Here is a 22,254-nt window from a genome sequence, read left to right on the forward strand (position 1 = left end):
GTGTTATTAATGAAATATTTATTTTTGAAATGTGAACAAAATACTTTCAGTCGTTTTCCTGAAAATGATTCGAAAAAACCTACCCTTAAGAATAAACTAACTCTTGTAGATTTTTTCAGGCCAAATGAGTTATGCTACACCATCAGGTTGGTAATGGAATATTTATTTATGAAATGTCAGCAAAATCGTCTGAGTCCTTTTTAAGAAGATCGTCCAAAAAGCCCACTCCTCAGAACAAACTATTCATTGTAGGTTTTTTCAGGGCAAATGAGTTATGCCATATTGTCAAATTATTCATGGAATATTTATTTATGAAATATGAGCATAATCACCTGAGTCGTTTATGAGAAAATAGCCCCAAAAACTCACTCCCTTATAAATTTGTTCAGCACAAATGAGTTATGGCATGTTGTCAGGTTATTAATTAAATATTTATAGAAGATGACCAAAATCTCCTGATTTAATTTTTTTTTATATATAACTCATCCAGGAAAAACACCGCCAAAAGTAAATTATTCCTTGAAGATTTTCCCGAAGAAATGACTTATAGGCCTACCATAACAAAACCTTTAAAGCTGTTTGAGGAAAATGCATACTTTTATTCTCACTCCGGTAAAATACCTTTATTTTTAGAGGTAGGAAGAAAGTTCGAGAAAAAAAACAATGGAGAATCATTTAAAAACTTCCAGTTTAAAATTTGGTGCAGATACGTTGAGCGGTGTGGCTTTTAGATGGCTGTATACATCACCATGAACGGAAGGATAAATGTGGAAAAATCGATTTTTCGGTATCGATGGGCCATGAAATCACATGAAATCACGAAAGGTGTGCACAATATATTACAAAAACAACAAAAGACCAAACTTCATTGTGGTTGGTGAATCAGGTGGTATGTTTGCTAAACAGTTCCCTAACGAGAAAGTGGCTCCAAATCATTACCTGTGCTCCAAACGCTACACTAGATTGCTAATCAGGAATATAAGCTACCTACTCTGAGCGTGTTAGATGAAGGTTGTGACGGTGATACACATTTTATCCCTGAAAGTGAAAAACTGCAACTGCTAAATAAAACAGCAGCCGCAGTTGGCGTTTCACCTGTGAAAAAGCCTTGTTATGTGAAATGCAATCCAGAAACATATGTAACACAAAAACGAAAAGAACTTGTAACAGCAGTAGAAGAGTCAACTGGAAGTAGGCCAAGCAGAATTTTTCACACTGAATCAACTTCTTCTTTGGAAGAGCATAATGTTATTCCGCAATGTAGGTCTTGAAAACTGTGGTTCAATAATACAAATACAGCCCTTGCGTCTTGCACATCTTACAATCAAAAAGTTCACGTTCTATCCATTGTTCCAAGATCGATTACCAAACGGAAGATATCCCACATTTTACCAAACACATGGTTGACAAATCACGAAGACTGGTGGCAGATAAAGAAATTTTTGGCTTGCCGGACTCCGACTGCTGACATGCCATCAAGGAAAAGGATTTGCAAATAGCATTATCATTTTATACCGATGATAAATGGGACCGTACAAAGCAAAGTGCTAATAAAAAAAGGATATTGCTAATGTACTGTAAAAGGGTTAAATAATTCTTAAAGTAAAGCGCTATATGACAAGGACCATCTCTAAATCATTGACCCTTTTTAAAAATGAGTACCCACAAACGAAGATAGGCTCAACAAAATTCATCTCTTTGCGTCCTAAGTGGGTAATACCACATCCAACAAGTGAGGTTTGTGTTTATTGTGCAAACTTCAATCTCTGTATAGTTACTCTGAACAACCTGTTGTAAGGAAGCGATTGCCTGGACAGTCTAACATGTCAGGTATTGTCATTAGTTGTGTGCCACATGGAGACTGAACCATGCTTATCTCAAGAATGTAGACAGGATGGACTCCATCTACAAACACTTCAACTTGAAGAAGCAGCAGTAGAGAATGATGGAGTAAGCTATGCAACATGGAAAGCCTATAAACTTGTGAAAAATACAGTGCCTATCGATTATTTCATTGACGAACTGTCTACATGGACTGTAAAGGTTGTACATCCTCATATTAAGAATGTGAAAACAAACCATATTTTCCATACCAAAGATCAAGCAAAAACATCTACCCAAAAGTTAGTCATTCATTGTGATTTCGCAGAGAATTGGTCTGTTGTTCTACCAGGAGAAGTATAGGGATACCACTGGCAAAATGACCAAATATACATTTTTACGGCAGTTGCGTATTTTAACGAGATAATTAATTTTTCCATTGCCAGTGATGACACAGGACATGATTCTTCCCATACTTTATTGGCAATTCATAAGATAATAATAATAATAATAATAATAATAATAATAATAATAATAATAATAATAATAATAATAATAATAATAAAACAACTTAGTGTTAAGCCAAGTAGAACTAGCATAATATCCGATGGGGCTGCCAGTCAATTTAGAAAAACGCTTTCAACTTTATGAACTTTCTGAATCATCAGGTCCCTCAAAATGGATTTTCAGTGCAACTGGGCATGGAAAATGGCCATGTGATGGGATCGGAGGTCTAGTGAAACATCATGTCACTAAACACAACATATCTAAGCCTACAGTACAGGCTATTCAACGTGCAGTAGACTGTCCAAACAGTTTCAGAGTACACTGCTGCAATAAGATTGATACTTTTACACAAAGAAAAAGTAGAAGAATTTCGAGTTAGAAAACTGAAAGAGTGGGCATACGATTGACACAATCTCTCCATTGCAAGGACAGCGAAAGGCCCCATTGAAAAGGTATCATTTGGCCACAGTGAGTGCTTACCAGCCATTAAAGTGCAAAGTCTGCAAAGTTTAAAGCCTAGCATGTTTGTTGCCTGTATGAATGAGGGTGACTGGTGGGTGGCAGAGGTCACACAGTTTAGCAATGAGTTACAGGAAGTTACTGTGAACTTCATGTTGCCTCATGGCTCATCCACTGGGTACCGCTTTCCTGACAAAAAACAGCAAGCTTATTACACATGTTCTATTCCATTACGTAATATTCTCAAGATAGTTGATTCTCCTATACCTGCTGGCGCATCAGCTCGACTTCATTCAATACTGGATGCTGATACTATATGTATTGAGCAACTGTTTAGTGTGTATTCTGGACGCGGTTAATACATGTCTGTATTTGTTACATTACATGTCTATTGTTTGTTTGTAAATTCCTTTACCATTCACTAACAAGTGTCTCATGCAACAAATGTTGTTATGTAGTATTACGATACAACAAACTTGTATGCTTTACATAGTTCATTCCATTATTTGCTATCCTTAATACTGATTCTATTGGTTTAAAAATGAAATTTTACAAAATAATTTCTAACCCTATTCAGAAACAAAGTGTTTTTTTTTTTTTTTCCTTTTCAGGATATGTAGTACTACTAGGTATACAACGTCTGTAAAAGTTTTTGTGATTGGTGTTTTTGAGAAATAGAACTTTTTATTATTTTTTTTTCTTCTTATTAAAATTGCTCTAGTACGGTTGGTTTTGAGGATAGGTTCTGCTTTTCTTGTTTATATGATTTAACACTGCTCCCTCATCAATATCAAAAAATAAATCATAGCTACCACTTTGTTGATACTGAAAAAAAATCAATTGTTTTGAAACTCTAACATTTGTAACCGGGATCCGCAGAGTCAATTTTGAAGAGCTGTATCTTGGGTAATATTTTTTTTAGAAGCGAAAGCAAATATACATTTCACTCCTATTACGTCATAGTTCGACATGTGAAATTTCAGGAACATCTAGACTATGATTTCCTCAGTTTTCTTCTCATTGCCTGAATTGAGATGGACATGACCCTGCAAACTTTTGAGAGGATCTTGCTGACTGATTGATTGTAGGGTGTCTTGTGGAAAGGACTGAATTTGAAATGTCTTCTGACTGGGCCACAGGAGAGTGAAGTATGCTGACTATTTGCATATCCATAAAAGACTGATATATAAGACTAGCACAGAAACAGACTTTCTTCAGGCTGAGAACAAGAGTGCTCAGTTGAAGACTGTTTTAAAGTCAAGATGTTTCCAGTGATGACTTTCTGTGTTCTAAGTGCTTTGACAGAATATCAACAATGACACTAAACTGAATAAGAAGAAAGTCTCCCACTGTACGGATGATGAAGCTTTAGTATCTGTAGAAGAATAATTACATTCCCTAAATCAGTTAGTTATGGGAGGTTGTGTTAGCCTTGTTAAGAAACCATGGTGAGTGAAGTCAAGAAGTCGTAAGGTGTATGCATAAAGAAGACAACGAAATTACTGCAGCGGTGAGTGAGTATACCAAATCAAAACTGACCAATCTCTTCCAAGTAGAAAATCCCTCTTCCGAAGAAAATTACACGCCCCCCCCCCCAAAAAAAAAAGTGTACAACATGCTGAGCTGCTGAATCGTGTAAATCTTACAACGGAAAGGTGCAAGTTCTCACAGTGATCGCAGTCTCTCTTTCAAAGGCACACGTTTTGCACTACATCCAGCTGCAACAAACAAGACTGATTTTGATTTAAATTGATTTTCGTGTCTCTTTCAGTAACGAGGCTATATGAGACGTGGACCTACAGCTTAATGTGGGATCTGAACTACATGAGCTCCTGGCGGGGATCGAACCCGGGTCTCCCACGTGGACAAAACAAAATGTGAGGTCTGCAAAAGTAGTGTTTAGAAAATTCGTTCCCTATTATGGTCACCCTGCAAATGAAGCACATGTTCAAATTGCACATATGTGGAAGAAAAATGAGACTGTTTTCGACAGGGCGTCAACAAAAAAGACGCTAACAGCTGTAGGAGAAAAAGTGAAAAGATACATGATCAGTAGTTTTAAGAACTTTCGTCATATATATATATATATATATAACTTCCTGACATTTGGGCGCAGACACTTGGACGCGGCCGTTTGGGCACAAAACCTTTTATCCGAATAGTTTTACCTACCTATATATGTTATAATGTATTTCATAACTAGAGCCCGGACGTTTTAAGCACTAAAATATGAAAATAGGCATTGAAAACTTCGAAAAACTTTCACAAATAATTTTGCAAAAAATTAAAATAACACCTTGAACACATCAAAGTTTCTGCACATCATACACAACTTGTCTTTACCAGTTGAAAAGAAATGGGAAGGAACTGCACCAGACCCGCGAGTATCCGGTCTCCGAACTATGCGGCTTAGTTTTAAAACAATACTTATTTTTAATAAAAGATATGTAATTTGTGTAAAAATACGTACGTTTTTCGTTAATGTTTAGTGATTTTAAAGTTGTGACTAACTTATGTATTCATACTGCATTGTGTATTTGATTTTTTGAGTCAGACATTGTTAAATTTATCTTAAAATGCGTAAAATACTGTACAAATTTTCATTTTCTATAATAAATTATTAAAATGCGAGGTACAAAACAAAAGAACTCTATTAAGTACTGACCTGTACCAAGTGGTCAGAAGAAACGAATAAGAGCTTGTTTTGGAATAAAAATGGTGTTTTTAATGCTACGGATGGTTCAGGAAGTACTATGTAAGTATTTATTGAATGCTTTTTGTTATTTGATCTGCCCATTAGGCCGGATAGTTGATGCTCTATTGTATTAATAAAAAGTTATTTCAGATTTCATAAAAATAGGCACTTAGGCCAAAATAAAATTTATTGTACGCAGCCTGTGACACCCCAAAACAAATTTCTGTTCTTTGTAATATATCTAACGTAAAGGAACGATACGATTAGGCGGCATAAGGAGAACAGCATTATTTCCAAGGACATGGAATATGGAATCTATGACAATATTGCAGAGTTCTCAATGACCAGTCAAAAACGAACTACTACGCCGAAGTAGCTCATCGTGGACTGCTTTGCGTCCAAACGTCCTGCTCCGCCTACGGATGTCTGTTTGTGTGTGTATTGTGCCAATCTTGAACTCTGCATGGTAACTTTGAAGACCTTACTTGAAAGCGTAACATATGACATCTTGGACGTGTAAAATCGTTAGTAATCTGTCATGTATGAGAGACCTGTTTGTTTCCGAGATATGATGAATGCCCCGGAGACAGAGGACTCACTTTACAAACACTTGGTTTGGAAAACATAGTAAGTGACCCTTCTGAGGTTACATATAAAACATGAGAGGAAAGTAAGCTGAATAAGAAGACTGCTGCGATTAATACTTTCGCTAACGAACTTGGCAAATGGACAGTGAAAGCAGTGACACACCAACATTTGAAGAAATTGCACCCACACATTGTAGAAGTGAATGTACGTAGAGGGTGAAATATTATGTTTAGGTGCCTTCCATCTCAATTCAGGCAGAGCATGTACCATCACCATCTCAGATATTGTTGAAACTTTTTTTTGCAGCAACTAGACATGTTTTTAAGAGACCTTTTTTTAGTTTTGTCGAAAAAATTTTCCCGTCAACAAATGGGCCATCAAAGACGGGGAGTACAATTTATGAAGTGTAGAAGACATGGAAAATGGTCAACTTCGGAGCCCCACCATTCAGCTATGGAGACAGGTAGTTATAATTCTTGTTGTGGTATTTACAAAGGTATATAAATAAACTATATTTTAATATAGTTTGTTTTGCGCATGCGTATCTTTTTGTACATAAATTAACAAATGAACGTCAGTTTATCTAAAAAGTCGAAGTTTGCGAATTTTTTTGGAACACTTCCGGTTCGAATTTTAAAATTCTGTTTTCACGGTTGATAAGACCTAGTTACCCGCTTTCCGAAAAAAAAAAGTTGTATCGCTTCTGTGTGCAACCGTTTTGTCGCAAAAAATTCAAGAAATTGTCAAATTTTCAAAAATCGCCATTTTCTCGAAAACACCATCTTTTAAAATTCTGAAATTTTGTCAGATAGTTCAACTTTACATGAATAATAAGCACACCATATACCATTCTCGACCAATGCTTCATGAATTAACTACAGCCTTTTGAAGTTAGCGAAGTTTCGTTAACTTTGATGTTACAGTTAGCAACATTGGAAACAATAAAGGTGCAATGATTTGATGATGTTTGTGGTTCACATTAATTAAATGAAGAATAAAAGGTTTTCCTCACTGTTTTTTTTTTTATTATTATTATTTTGATCAAAAAAGCTCTCTGGAATAGTAAAATGAGCCTCCCCCATACTCCTCCGTTTTCTTAAACCGAAGTAACCTGAGATGTAAATTACGATTACGAAACACACTAATTTTATTTCAAATGGCTTCCAATAAATTCTGATGATCTATAAAAAGCCTGAACTAGTACCTCAGTGATGATTTGGAATGCTCCAGACAAAGTCACAATTAAGTGCGATGTCATTACAGAGTTCGGAAAAAAAAAAAAAAAAAAAAAAAACGAAACATTTTCTTACGCGATCCATCAAAGAAATTTACGGACTTTTTAAACAGAACAATTCCAGCATAAGAATGGGTCACTCGGAATTTTATAGTATTCGACTAAAGTGGGTCAGTCCGCAACCTGCGAGGGAAGTGCGTATTGTACAAATTTTAATTTAGCTGCTACTGCGTTGCAACAAATCAAAGGTGCATGCAACCTGTATTGAAGCTGTCATGAGTGACCTATTTCCTTTAGTATAATCCGTAGAAAATGACAGCTATCTTCTTCAAGAATGTGGTGAATGGCCTGAAGTGGAAGGAATAAGTGTGGAGGAAAACAATGATCTCGTTAAAATAAACTGTGACACTTTCTGTTTTCGTATCGTACATTGCTCGTTTAACTGTAAGAATTTTAATTCATGACTACATCCAAAGAGAATTAATTGCTACCGAAAAGCATTGTATAAAATTTCAAGATACAAATTCTATTTTACTTCATGTGGACTTCGTTGAAAACTGGACTGTTATTCTGCAAAGTGAAATTAAGAGTTATCATCGGAATATGGAACAACTGACAGTTTTGTTGTAATAAGCAACGACAAACACACGATTCGATTCATGTACTCATAGCCATAGACAAGATTCTAAAAATACTCGAAGAAAAGCGAAAATGTAGGTTATAGAAAAAGGTTCGAATACGTGAATATAAGTGTCTACAATTTCCCAAACCGTGTCAGTGATTTCTGATGGTGCATCCCACTTTAAAAATCGCTTTCAGATGTTCGAGATGCAGACATGTCCGATAAAGCAGTGGTTTTGCAGTGAAACCGGCCATGCTAGGGTCTCTGCAACAGTATTGGTTGGAAAGGGGGGGGGGGTTGTAAAGAATGTGGAAACGCGGCATAATCTTAGGCAAAAACAGGTACACAGTATTAAAACCGCAGAAGAATTCGTGAGTATAGTGCAAGTACAAACTCCGGGTATTACTCTCGTTTTGTTGCCTGGAACTGAATTCGACAACTTCCGAAATAAAGAAAGAAGAAAAAAAAAGCAAGAATGGGAAAGAGTGCGACCGCTAACTGGTATTCAACGAAGTCACCTTTGGCTTTCGGAAAATGCCGAAGTTTTTATGGCAGTAACGGGTCACCATAAACTAACTTCATGCTTTCCCCAAAATTGTATACCAAATATTGTATATTCATAAATACAATAAGGGGCCCACATCAGCTTTGAGGGGCCCGCCCTCTTCAGGATCGGTGCCCTTGCATATACGTATGATAACCAGTGACGCGTAGCAGAATTTTGAATAAATCATGAATTACGTAAAATTGAAGTGCGGTTTATGCTTCCACATGGACCTTCAGCAGAGTACAGGTTTCCAGAAGAGCATAAGAGAAGTGAAAATAAGTGTTTTGTGATTATCGACAATGTGCTACGCAGGGGAGGATCCAGGACGGACTTCGGGGGGGGGGGGGTGTAATACTTCTACTTAGAGATACTTTTAAGAGCTCCAAACTCTGGGATGGGTTTTATTTATATATAAAATAAGAAAATTTCTTCTTCTTGGAGGGCGATCGCCTCCCTAGATCCACCTCTGAACGAGTTGTGAGTGTACTAACACCCTTTGGAGCATCTGCACGGTTACATGCTATTAGCGAAGAAGTCACCAAGCAAGCCAATGATTGGTCCATACGAAAAAGAAAATCAGTGAAATTTTGTTTCCGAAGACTATTTTAAGTAAGTGAACTTAAAATTTGTGTTCCGTAATCGTGATTTCCATCTCAGAGTACTTCGCTTTTAAAAAAACGGAGAAGAAGGGGGAGGCTCATTTTACTATTTCAAAGAGCTTTTTTGATCAAAATAATAAAAAGCAGTCAGGAAAACCTTTTATTCTTCATTTAATTAATGTGAACTACAAACATCATCAAATCATTGCACTTTTATTGTTTCCAGTGTTGCTAACTGTGACATCAAAGTTAATGAAACTTCGCTAACTTCAAAAGACTGTAGTTAATTCACGAAGCATTGGTCGAGAATAGTACTTGGTGTGTTTATTATTCATGTAAAGTTGAACCATCTGACAAAATTTCAGAATTTTAAAAGATGGTGTTTTCGAGAAAATGGCGATTTTTGAAAATTTGACAGTTTCTCGAATTTTTTGCGACAAAACGGTTGCACACAGAAGCGACACATTTTTTCTTCCCCGGAAAGCAGGTAACTAAGTCTTACCAACCGTGAAAACAGAATTTTAAAATTCGAACCGGAATTGCTCCAAAAAAAATTCGCGAACTTCGACTTTTCAGATAAATTGACGTTCATTTGTTAATTTATGTACAAAAAGATACGTATGCGCAAACCAAACTATAATAAAATATAGTATATTTATATCCCTATGTACATACCACAACAAGAATTATAACTCTACCTGTCTCCATAGCTTAATGGTGAGGCCCCGAAGTTGACCATTTTCCATGTTTTCTACAATTCATAAATTGTATTCCCCGTCTTTGATGGCCCATTACTTGGCGGGAAAATTTTTTCGACAAAAAGCCTCTTTAAAACGTCTAGTTGTTATAAAAAAAAAAGTTTCAACAATATCTGAGATGGTGATGGTACATGCTCTGCCTGAATTGAAATGGAAGGCACCAGTGAGCAAGTTTAAATTTTTCCAGGAGTCTTACATTTTCGAAACAAAACTACAAGTAATGACAGGTGATATGACTCAGTACACGCATTGTTGGCAATATGCTAAATTCTTGAACAGCTGCAATCACAGGCAGAAAAGATCATTTCTAACGGTGCCCCTAGCCGCTTCAAAAATCATCAGCAACTGTTTGAATTCACAAAGTCACTCGTGCTAATGGAATGAGTATACAGTACTGTTGGTCATGGGAAGATATCTTGCGATTGTGTAAGGAATCTGCTGAAGCACCATGCTACAAAATATAATCTTTCCAGCCCAAGCAGTTGCCATTCAGAAAGCCGAAGATTTTACTATTTCGTTTGTCTGACTAAGAACTCAGAAACGGGGAGAATATTCAGATTCCCAACCGACAAGGGATGTTTGTGGCCTGTGCATATGAATGTGACTGGTGGCTTCCAGAGGTTATAGATATCAGCTGTGAATTAGACGAAATTGTCATGAACTTAATGCTACCACATGGACTGGCTATCGAATACAGATTTCCACCTGCAAGATAGCAACATCACCGCCAGTGCACAGTTCTTATTAATTCAACAGGAAGGCATCACTCAATATCAAAAGAAGATAGTGATGAAGTTCAACACTTCATTTTAGTTCACTGAGTTAATAATATAAGTTCTAAGCATCGTGCATAAAAGTGGCATGCTTCGGAACCCGTAGTATCTTCTGGAAATTGCACGTTTATTTTGGAAGCTTTAATATGTTTGAAAGCTGTGTCTATTACTTATCTTTATACAGACTTAAAATGCCATGTCAAGTAAGAGTAGATTTTGGTTTTCTGAGACCAATATGTGAGAGTTAAGCAACGGACACTGGTTTAATGTATAGCAAAATTTTCAATTTCTTTCATGGATCCTGGTCAACACAAAAAGTGGAAGTTCTCAGGACATGTATAAGTAATGATCAGCAGTCACAAAATCAAAATTTTGGGAATTGACATTTCTTTTAAAAGAAATTATTTTTATTATAAAATAAAAAGTAAGAAGAGAACTCGCGGACACATATTTCCAACGGGAGGACATCATTTATATCAGTAAATTATTATCTTTAAAATATTTTGAACCCAGAGATACAGCATTTTAATATTATTTAAATTTGTACGTGAGAAATGGCGCCCAAGGCGTCATCTCTGGCTAAGATTTTTTTTTTACACGAAAAAAGTGGGTTTCTTACTTTGTCCTCAGTTTTAACATCTGAAACTCTCAACGTAAGATTTTTTCTTTGCCTGAATTGATCTAGACCATGCCCCTTATACCTATACACACACACCTTAATAAGCATAGGGCCGCGGTGGCTCAGTGATAGAGCGTTCGCCACTGATGAGTGGGGACCCTGGCCTAACTCGCGCCAATTGGACTTTGTGGTGGACAAACACCGTGTGGGTGGGTTTTCTCGGGGTTCTCCCGTCTCCTCCTACTTGCTTCATTCCACCGTTTCAATCATTTCTCATCATCACGGTCTCTTTTCGCCCACACAACATAGAAGTGCGACGTAAAACTCAAAGATCTCATTTCTTAATAAGCATGAACCGGTAACTTATGTAGCTAAGTAATAAAAATTAAAGAAACATTGCTTTGAAGTCTCACTTATTTCAACTATGCTTCGTCTGAATACCAATAAACATCGGAGAAAAGTCAAATTCATGAAAGATACAAGAAAAATGGTATGAAAGACTACTGAATTGAGTTATGATATTAGGAAGATAAGCAACGAGATGTAGTTCCACAGACATTAGTTTGCTGAGAGGATCTAAGCCGACAAAAGCAATAATATTTCGACGAAACGTTCACAGTTGAATGATTCTGGGTGCTTTACGAATAAGTACTTTTCTATAAATATTGGATGGTTTCTTATTATATCAAATAGCAAGAAACTGTATTGTGTTAAAAGTTAATCGGCTTCCGTAAACAGCATTACTTAGATTAGTGGTTCAAATTATGTCTGTTTAAGTATTGTGCCTACTGACTGTGCTACCTGAATGTGTTACAGTCCAGGGCACATTCGGATGAAAAGATCTTACCCTACGTTGTTAAAAATATATGTCATGCAGAAAGTGAATACAACCGGATGGGCTTTATCTCTCTCTATTCCAGTCCGGCCATGCTTCACTACTTAAAAATTAAACTGATCACCCTATTATTTACTTCTTCCTGTTGTACGTTTAAAACATAATCTTCTAATCTTATTTAAAAGCATCTTCTTGTTAGATCCACACTAAACATTTTTCACTTCACAACAAAAGGCTGCCTCTTGCTGGCACACTTACTTCCATTGGAAGCGCACACTGCCCACTATCACTGGAGATGGAGCCACTTTGCCCACTGGTCAACAGCAACCCGCTGTCATCACTCAAAGGAAACGCTTCCGACCAGGTAGAGCCTGAAGGCGGGGACTCCATCCTCGGCGCTCATCTCACGGCATTCTCAACGGATATCAGACACACGCACACGAAATCTGAAATAACACACAATTTTATTTAGCAGGAATAACATGATAGGAAATAAGTAAGGCATAGAAAAGCAACATACTTTGGCCAATTAAGAAATAAAACTATTTTACCTTATAGTTACGTTTTTTTTTTTTTTATTAATATTATTTTCAGACCAATTTATGTTATATTACATCCGCTAAATCTTCCGAGCACTCCTGGAAATACAGCTTTTTATGGCAGGTAAGTACGACTTTCCTGGTAATGGTGCTGGTAAATACCAAAACCGTCTTTGTTCAGCCTCTACTACGAGAATGTGCTTGTCATTTAATGTGGGGATGCAATTTAAGTGCTTCCATAATTTTGGTGTTGGGGTTTAGACGTTTTAACAAAAAATTAAAATAAGACGACGGAAATTCGTACTGCCCTGCCATAAGAAGCTGTAAGCCTAAACGAAATATACATAAGATGAAGAGGAATATACGCAATATAAGTTGTCCAAATAGCGAAAGAATACGCAACTCAAAAGTAAGAGTTCATTTTACAATGGTATAAGCTACGTAAGAGAAAACACTAAGGATGTTTTATACTTTGCCTAAATTAAGACGACTCAAGCAAGACATTTAATTAAAGATGAATTTTCAATCTAGCATCCTTCCGACTTTGCACAGTCATATTTACAAAATAAATAACTCAAAGTTCTATATTTGCACTTGTGCTATGTTTAAATACATGGGGCTGCGAGAAAGATTTCAGTGAAGTAAAAATATATACGCATTCCTTTACAGTAATCCACTCTGAAGTAAAAATCAAAAGCTTTAAAACTGATGGGCGTTCAAGTTATTTCGAACATTAAGAACGATGGCCTGTTAACACACACAATTCTAGTTTGATAACCTGTAACCGTTCAGAATGAAACTGCGAGGCCTCATAAATAAACAAATAGCATTATAAACATATGTAACTTTCAAAGTCTGCTTTAACCTACAACGATGGCGTTTATGCGAAAACGCTTAATGCAAGTTTTTTTTCTAAACTAAAATATTAAACAAGCAGAACCCAATGGTTTCTGTTACGTGTTTCTCAGTCCGCTCGGAAACGACATATTAGATTTGAACTAAGTTTCAAGTTACATGAACCATCTAAAACAAGTGTTAATCATTCCAATTTTAAAGAATTTCCTGCATATAAAAAGCCTGCTTTTTAAGGGTTAAAGCTACCGAATAATAATACTTTCAATACTTCCACAAGTACTTTATCTCACAAAAGATATAGAACCACGAAAAACTTACAATTTCCGTAAAGAAATAAATAGCTTCTAATCAGTTAGCCTTCTAATTCATGTTGAAAATTGCAAGTGTGAGGTACAAATAAATAAATAAATAAGCTATCACTGCTCTCAGGTTGCCGTACCTTCGATCCACTTGTGTAGTTCGGCAAAATAAGGAGAAAGCTTTCCTTCATATTTTCAGTTAACAACAAAAATTATATAATAAAAAAAAAAACTAGGAAAAAGGAAAAGGAATCGAGGCAACGTTGGTTTTTAGTCAGAAGGGATCATAAGTCTGTACCACGTGTCACGGAGACTAGTTAGCGGAAGGTTTAGAAGAGTGGACAGGGTTTTCAGAATTCTTGGAGAAAAAGCTCTCTAAGTACGACCCAAAGTTTACTGTTTAATTACTAAAGTGAATAGAGACTTATTAACCCCCGGTAGTAAAGCATTAGTTTAATATTTCACGATAATGTTATTTAAGCTTACGGAACTGGATGGTTAATGATTCGATTGGCTTTAAGTTTAGCGTCCCGTTTGACAGCGACGCTATATGACACGTGGACCTACAGCTTAACGTGGAATCCGAACCATGTAATTTCTCACCGGGAAACGGACTCGCGATAGACGGCTAATGAATGAAGAAGGATTATGAAAGAACTGGCGGAATGAGAATGTGTGAGGCAAACCACAGAAACACCTAGAAAACACATGGACACAACGCTGTCCACCAGAAACTCATGTGGCCTGGCATCAGACCAGGGAATACTCACATTAGAGGCAAGCATTCTAACACTACGTCACCGCTCTCTCTGTTCGTACAATGCTCGAAAAAGTAAAAAGCTAAAGCTATTAATATCCGACTACACATACAAGTGTCTGCTATCACTATTACTCCCTTTCTTCTTGATTTGGGCTCCTTCATGTTTGGCTTTGTAATAATCCTACCGTTAGTCATTTTCAACTTTGAAATATCGTTTGCTTACGAGGTAAACAAAAAAGCACTAATGTTTCCAAGAAAAAAAGAAGTGACCGCTTTTCAAAAGATGAATATTTTCTGTTAATTATACTGAATATCATATTCAACTAGATATTAGATACTCAATGTTCGCACCCGTTACCAGAGTATTTTAATCACCTATGCCTAATACTAAACACAGAGAAAACACCATTCTGACACCTTTATTGAAGTTTCTAAACAAAAACGTTTAATACGTAATACTTGCCACTCGAAATGGAGACAACAGGCGTTAATCTGGCCTCAGGGAAAATAAAAGCTCAGCTAATTGAGTAACAAACGTTCACGAGCCACCTTAATCTAACCAAACGAAAACTGTCTCCAATTCAAGATCCTACAGAAAACTGTACTAAGAATTACAAGTTAATGTAGCCAATCAACAAGATTTTCGTAGTTCTTCGTGTGCAACCTTTATTTCTTTTCCTTTACTAAACGCAGTGGACACTTTTAGATAAACTTCCGTACGTGGTATCCGTGTTAAGTAACTTCCTTTAATTCTAACCCAAATAAACAACTACTGAAACCTTCCACCTCAACACCACGGGCAAGGCACCAGACCGGTACTTCCTTCCAATATGATCGTTTTAATATATACATTCCTTGTTAAACACTGTAACTAATCCCAATAGATACTATCAGCGGCGTATTTACGATTTAGTTTCGGGGGGGGGGGGGAGGATTTGCCTGAAATGTGAAAATTCTGCAAGATACTTCATATATTTTACTATGGTAAATAAGATTTCGAAGGGGGGTTAAGCCCGGAAGCCCTCCCCTAAATACGCCATTGGATACTATATAGCTTTGTCTCCGATTTTCTTATTCCTGTTTCTAACAATTCGTTTTTTTTTTTTTTTAAATAATCTTTACAAAATTAGTTTAACATGCTTAGCAAGTGTGCACTTTAAAAATATACTCACAATACAACAGGGTTTGGCTCATCGAAAATTATTATCGGTCTAGCAGTTCTTTTAACTTTTTGAAACAAAACATTCGATCCGTAAATAGAAGGTAGTACATATTAAAAAGATTCTGGAACACAGGTCCCCCATATAGGCTGGTTCCTTTCTGTAGCAAAGTTTAGTATTTAATTTAAATAGTAAAACGTAAATGAATGACCTATACCACAGGGTGAAAAAGTATCAGTAAAAATAGTAGTAATATTAAAATATTTATAGTCTAATTTTTATTAGTATGTTGTAATAGTAACACTTGCCGAATAACCTCTTCTTACCAAATATACTACGTAACTGAAATAACTGACTGTTTCTTTTAGGTTTTGTTTAGTATAGAATAGAGCAGACTAAACATTTAAAATTAAACTAATAATTCAGTTTTTTTAATTCCACAGAACGCCGTTTAGCTACGAAATAAAATTAACAAAAATAAACTTGACTCTACAAAATTAAAAAGAAAAAATGTAGAAGTTATAATAAACCTGCTCCTGTTATTACATTTAAAAAGGAAAACAAATGTGTTGTGTTCAACCATCCATTTAACATAAACAGATGTAATTTACTGAATCAATACTCACTTATAAACATTTGAAACTGGTGTCCTTAAAATTGCTTGAAATATTATAGAAGTATCATCTTCGTCTTAAAATGTGTACACAAAGTAAAAGGAAGTAAGGAAACTTCAAAGGCAAATCTAATCCTAATATTAGTCTAAAAGCAGACGTAATCAACGAAACATAAGCTCCGATTTTCAATGTCTGTAAACTCGCATTAATTATACCACACATCTATGAGTTTTACCTCCCAATTTTTGTCTATTACATATTTCTTTTTCCCTTGTTTTCTACACTCATACACAATAATGAAACGGAAAATTATCACGAAACATTCTATTTTGATGCTCTATAAACAATACTCACGTATACAGTTTCTATTTACTTACTAATTGTACAAGGTCTCCCTTGTTTCGCAACCTTTATTTTACATAACTTTGCATTTCACATGCTTGTAAACACATTAAATCAATCACATTGTTTCACATCAACTACTAGATCCTGTCGTAAATCAATAATAAAAAAAATGATGATATCGCTTCCTACTTTCCTTACCTTCAATTCGCCATATTGAATCTCTCCATCCCATTTCCTATCCTGAGAGATTGGAAACGGAACGTTGAACATCTGACAATTCTCGCAGGCCACATTCATCAAAGCCGCCATCATAGTCACCATCAAACTTAAAGTTCTTTAAATTTGCGGCATATTTACTGCTATACCGTAATTTACTTATCCTCTACAGTTAATTTAATTTTAAAAAGTGTTATGTTCAATATTTGTACTGTATTTCACGACATGCAAAACACATAGGCTCTTTGAAACAACTACTTCGTTAGGGACACAAACTCAGGACAAGAAATCTATCCTATAAATTTTGACTCATCAGTCGTTCTATATCAAGGATGTTATAATATAGCCTATATCCTAGAACATTTACATAACCGCCTTGTTCTATATCCTAGAAAAAATACATAACCACCATTTAGTTAGTTAGGGCCTTATTCCGTAGCGGTATTCATTATCCCAATGCAAATTTGCATATAACTACTATACCAATTATACCGAACTACTTGCGTTGAATTTATGCAAACCGTTCAGGCAAACAACCCTGTAGAGGATTGTAATAAAGACCTAATGCAGAGTCGTTCTGACACGTGAGTAGAGCTATACTAAAGAGTTCGACTAACATATGTTTCCTGCAAAAGTCAGGCCTTGAGTATGAATCCAATCATACGTCAAAATGACTTTGCATAACGTGGTAAATTCAGGATTCGAAGTGGAAAAAAAGCAGAGGCGGTATGTTTTATTATGATTTTGACACAACATGCCTGTTATTTAAATATTGTCTTGATCACTGAAAAAGCAGAGATGGTATGTCCTCATTACTGAAAAACCAGAGGCGGTATGGCATACCACCGCATACCATCTCACTTCGACCACTGGGTAAATTACTAATTTTCGGCGTTATCCAAAATAGTTTGCGTTGAAGAATCAAAAATCTACGTTTCAGAGATAACAGGCATAACAGTTATATTATATTTTTGGTATATTTTACGTTGCCTCATTATCTCCAAGTTTTGCGAAGGTTGGCACATGATAAGGCCACAACGTTGCAAATAGTAAGGATAAAGTCGAGAGAGAAGTTCAGACAATGGAAGAGCGCTTAATACCCAGGTGGATAGGGCTAAAAAATTGGAGAAAAGGGGGAAATGTATGATAAAAAAGGAAAAGTGTAAGGAAAGGAAATAGATGCAGAGCCCTACCCTGGGGGTGCAAGCGAGGTGATCACCCAGGTCACTAATAGCAAGAGGGTGCAGAATGAGGAAGAACAAAGAAAAAGTGTTGGAAATGAGTGAACGACTTGGCGTCCTGAAAGAATATTGGTGCCCTATTAAATCAATATTGTTGTCGGTTTGCAATGATTTGTCAAATTTTTCTTGCTCGCTGAGCTTGCAATTCATACGTTTCAATAAGAGACACAACAAGTTTTTACTTATTACTTAAAGTTATTATATATGATTTCTTAATGACCATGTAATACATACCGCCAAGTAGTGTTCGCAGGAGCGTTTTCAAAATCAGAAACAATCGAAATCTGAAATACGTTTTCGGGGTTTCGATGACGATGAGTTTTGTTAATCGTGCTTTTCTTCCCAATCGGAGTACTCACGACAGTTAGAATGAAGGTATGAAAAATAAGAAGAGTGAAGAGACACCCAAGTTTTTCTTTGCGCCAGGATATTAGAAATGAAGCTAAGCAAAGAGAATAATTACATTTTCGAACTTGAAGCAGTTGTAAAATAAGAGCTTGAAGGATCAGCACTTAATTAAACGAATTTCGTCTTTTTCAAAGACTGATCACTACCAGTGAATTTTTAAATTCCATTGACAAATGCAAAGTTCCAATTTGAGGGAATGTATTGGGATCACTTCTGCATGAACTACTTGTATTGCCAGAATATTTTTGTGCATATAAATTATTTTCGTGTGATATTTTTATCTATCTATCTATCTACATACAAAAGATATACATACATTAGACACACAGACACACACAGACACACACACACACACACACACACACACACACATATATATATATATATATATATATATATATATATATATATATATACACCCGCGGATCCAGTATATGACCAAGGGAGGGGCTAAATCATAGTTGGTCGCTTTATAGAGTGTAAAGACAGTACGATTGAAGGCCCATTTTATCTTATCCAGTGTATACCTGAGCGTCATGGGGGCTATGGCCCTCCCCTTGGATCTGCACTATATATATATATATATATATATATATATATATATATATATATATATATATATATATATATATATATATACGTGTGCGTATGTGAGTTAGTATATTTTTAATATGTTAACTAGCTGAACCTGCACTATCTACACAGCGGTATATCTGGTGTTCGTTGGGCAAAACACTTCAAACGATAAAGATTCATCTTAGCCTGGAGAAATGGTTATCTTTTGTTTTTCATTATCGTTTGGACATGAAACGAACGCCTGAGAGAGATACGACCCCTGTATATATCTATGTTGTCTTGGAATGTATAACTTATGGGATAAGCTGCTTTCCTACATTTCAACACTTCCAATGTGCCCGTAGAAATGTAATAAAGATATAATGGCCACGTTTCTAAATATTGAGTTATATCTAGACAATCTACGCAAAATGTGGAATCGACCAGCTAAAATTACACGTTTCTAGCACTTGTGATTTTCGAGATCTCATTGTCGAAAGGATTGGAGACAACCATAGAAACTTTTCTTTGTAGAGAAACATATAAACCTAGCATTTTAATATATAGATTAATAATAAGTAACCTTAAATTCAGAACTTTCATTCATTAAGGAATTAAGTAATTTCTAAAATTTCAAACACATGTAGTAGCCAAACTATATCTTGGATTTTAAATACTAACATTAATCATACTCTTTAACCCCAACTATCAATATTAAGAAATTCATAAAAAAGGCTGTTTCTGAACTTCTGTTACATTTCACAATATATATATATATATTTTTTTTTTACCGTAAAATAATCAAAATTAAAATGCTATTTTTGTGGCCACTTACAGAATAAAATTACAAAAGTTCACAATTATTACTACAAATTGATGCTGTTACCCATTTCGAACATTTTGAAAACACATACCGCTATATGCAGAGTCGTTTTGCCGTATGATTAGCATTATACTAAAGGCCTGGCTACTGCAGGAATCATACGTTAATCGGACTCTTTAGTATGGGACTAGCCACGCGTCAGAACGACTCTGCATACGGCCAACAATTTCTAATGTATTGAAATTTCATTTCTTATCGATACTATGACACGTTGTTAATAGCTGTAAATTTGCATAACTCTTCTCCAAGTGGAATTGTATAGTACAACCAAAGGTAGTTTTGTCAAGTCTAATAAGTCCAAAATAAGTCTCTTGAAACAAGCTCTTACACATAATGATCAGTTTTGGTTGTTGCAATGGTCTGCCCAAGCAGCTTGATAAACATTCAGCGTAGCATAACAACAAAAGCTGCTTCTCTTTGTAAAAAAAGTAAGGTAAGTGTAGGGAGCGCCGAGTTCTACTTCGCCCCGGGCGCCGAAATCTCTAGCTACGGCTCTGAGTGGATATAAGAACGGGTACATGTAAGTGTCATGTATGTGTGAAGAAAGTCACACTTCACCCTTCCTGCACACAGCAGCCGGGGAATACAATGTGCACTCCACGGCTACCATTGACGAACTGTTCTGTACTTCCAACCATTAATCATTCCTATCAACGAACGTACAATGTTGCAACAAAGTACCCACAATAACTACGAACAAAATAAAAAAAAAATAATAAACAACCAGAAAAATAACAAAAAATGTTTAGAAATGTATACATTTAAAAAAAGCAAACTTTAAAAAAGTAATTTAGTATAATGTATTGACGATGATTATAGGATTGCTGTAAAAACTTTATTATTGGTTTCCAAAGCTAATTACTATTCAGATCCAACTACTATTTGTTCGAGTTCAATGCCGCAAAGGGCCTTATTCTCTATCGATCTCCAAAAATTTTGCAGACGGCAAAGCTACGCAAAATATGCGTTAATATTTGGTGGTAGGTTTGAGAATAATTGCTGAAGGTAGATGATTTGAAAATGCAAATGTTGCGTTTCTGACGTTGTGTCCCAAATTGGTGCCTGTAGTTGATACTGAAAACCGAAAACTAAAATTCTTCTTTTATGTTGTGTTTAAATAAACTGATAAGGGAAACAGATTTGATTCCTATTGAATGACTTCGGTGTACGATGGTTTTTTTTGTGAATATAAACCTGATGATTTCAAAGTCATTAACTTGGAAACCAAAGTCCTGTAGAGTAGAATACTTCATGGTCTTAAACATCATCTCAAGTTAGATCTAGATGGCATGATATCAGTATATGACTTTTTGATTCGAAATTATGATTCAAATAACTCGAAATCAATGACCCAGAGAACATAATATTCATATGTTCACGATTTTATCTCATAATTCTCAGTTTTAGAAAGGAAGTGTCTAAAGATCGGGTTTTTTGCCTATGATATTCACAGCTAGTAAGTTAATAAAAGCCAGTGTATCGTGTGAATAATAATAAGTTCAAGCTTAAACATTAAAAGTCTTATGCAGAGTTGTTTTGACCTATGATTAGAGTCATACTGCATTAGAGGCCTGACTAGTACAGGGAACATGTTAGTCGAACTCTTTAGTATGGCTCTAATCAGGCGTAAGAACTACTCTACATAAAGCCTTAAATCTCTATCAGATGCATTTAAAAATTTGTGTAGTAAGTTCCATAAAGAACCTCAGAAAGAAAGCATGGTTGTTGATATTCTGCCAGTTTAGACGTTTTTAAAAATGAAATTTGGAACACTAATTTCAGTATGAGGCGCTTCATGAATAACCCTAAACGAATGATTTTTGATAAACCTATTAACTGGAGTCTTCACGAGAACAAGAAGTATAAGTGTTCATTGTATGTCTCACACTAAAAGTATTGTTGTAACGTCTAGACTAACGGGATGTCTAAACTGACAGAATATCAACGACTGTGCTTTGTTCCCGTTTTTTATGTGAATTGTGACATGTTTCATATGCATCTTACATCAGGGTGATTCTTATTTCCGAGGGCTTTTGAGCTCACTCCTTAAAATGTTTATGTTTACCAAGGATATGGTCTCCATGCAGAGACTGCATGGATGGAAAAAATGTTTTTAGTTAAAGGTCTATGTGCAAAATAGACTTGAAAAAACAGGTGCATAGGGTGGCACACATAGGTTGAACAGGACCTGGACAGAAAAGTTGAAATGATTGGCAATGCCTCAGTGTCAGAGGAAGAAAAGAAGTTTTTAAGGTTAGGACATAAATTCAAAATTAAAGACAATGTAGAAGATGTGATTTATTCTGTTGAATAGGCCATTAG

General features: G+C 35.7%; 1 protein-coding gene across 2 annotated transcripts in view; it reads right to left on the bottom strand.

Moving 5' to 3' along the window:
- Positions 1–16,952, bottom strand: part of LOC145674391 (uncharacterized) — a 90,772-nt gene extending 73,820 nt beyond the window's left edge. The window contains exons 1-2 of one of the 2 annotated variants that reach the window (XM_081744381.1): positions 16,828–16,952; positions 12,316–12,503 (exon numbers count right to left, since the gene is read on the bottom strand). In XM_081744381.1, coding sequence (XP_081600507.1) covers positions 12,316–12,447 — 132 coding nt within the window. In that variant the 5' untranslated portion in view covers positions 12,448–12,503; positions 16,828–16,952. The other variant, XM_081744380.1, reaches the window with a different exon arrangement.
- Between the last annotated feature and the right edge of the window lie 5,302 nt (positions 16,953–22,254).

The sequence above is a fragment of the Thermobia domestica genome, chromosome 17 (genome assembly GCF_964235325.1).
Source record: "Thermobia domestica chromosome 17, izTheDome1.hap1.1, whole genome shotgun sequence".
In the NCBI taxonomy this organism is placed as follows: Eukaryota; Metazoa; Arthropoda; class Insecta; order Zygentoma; family Lepismatidae; genus Thermobia; species Thermobia domestica.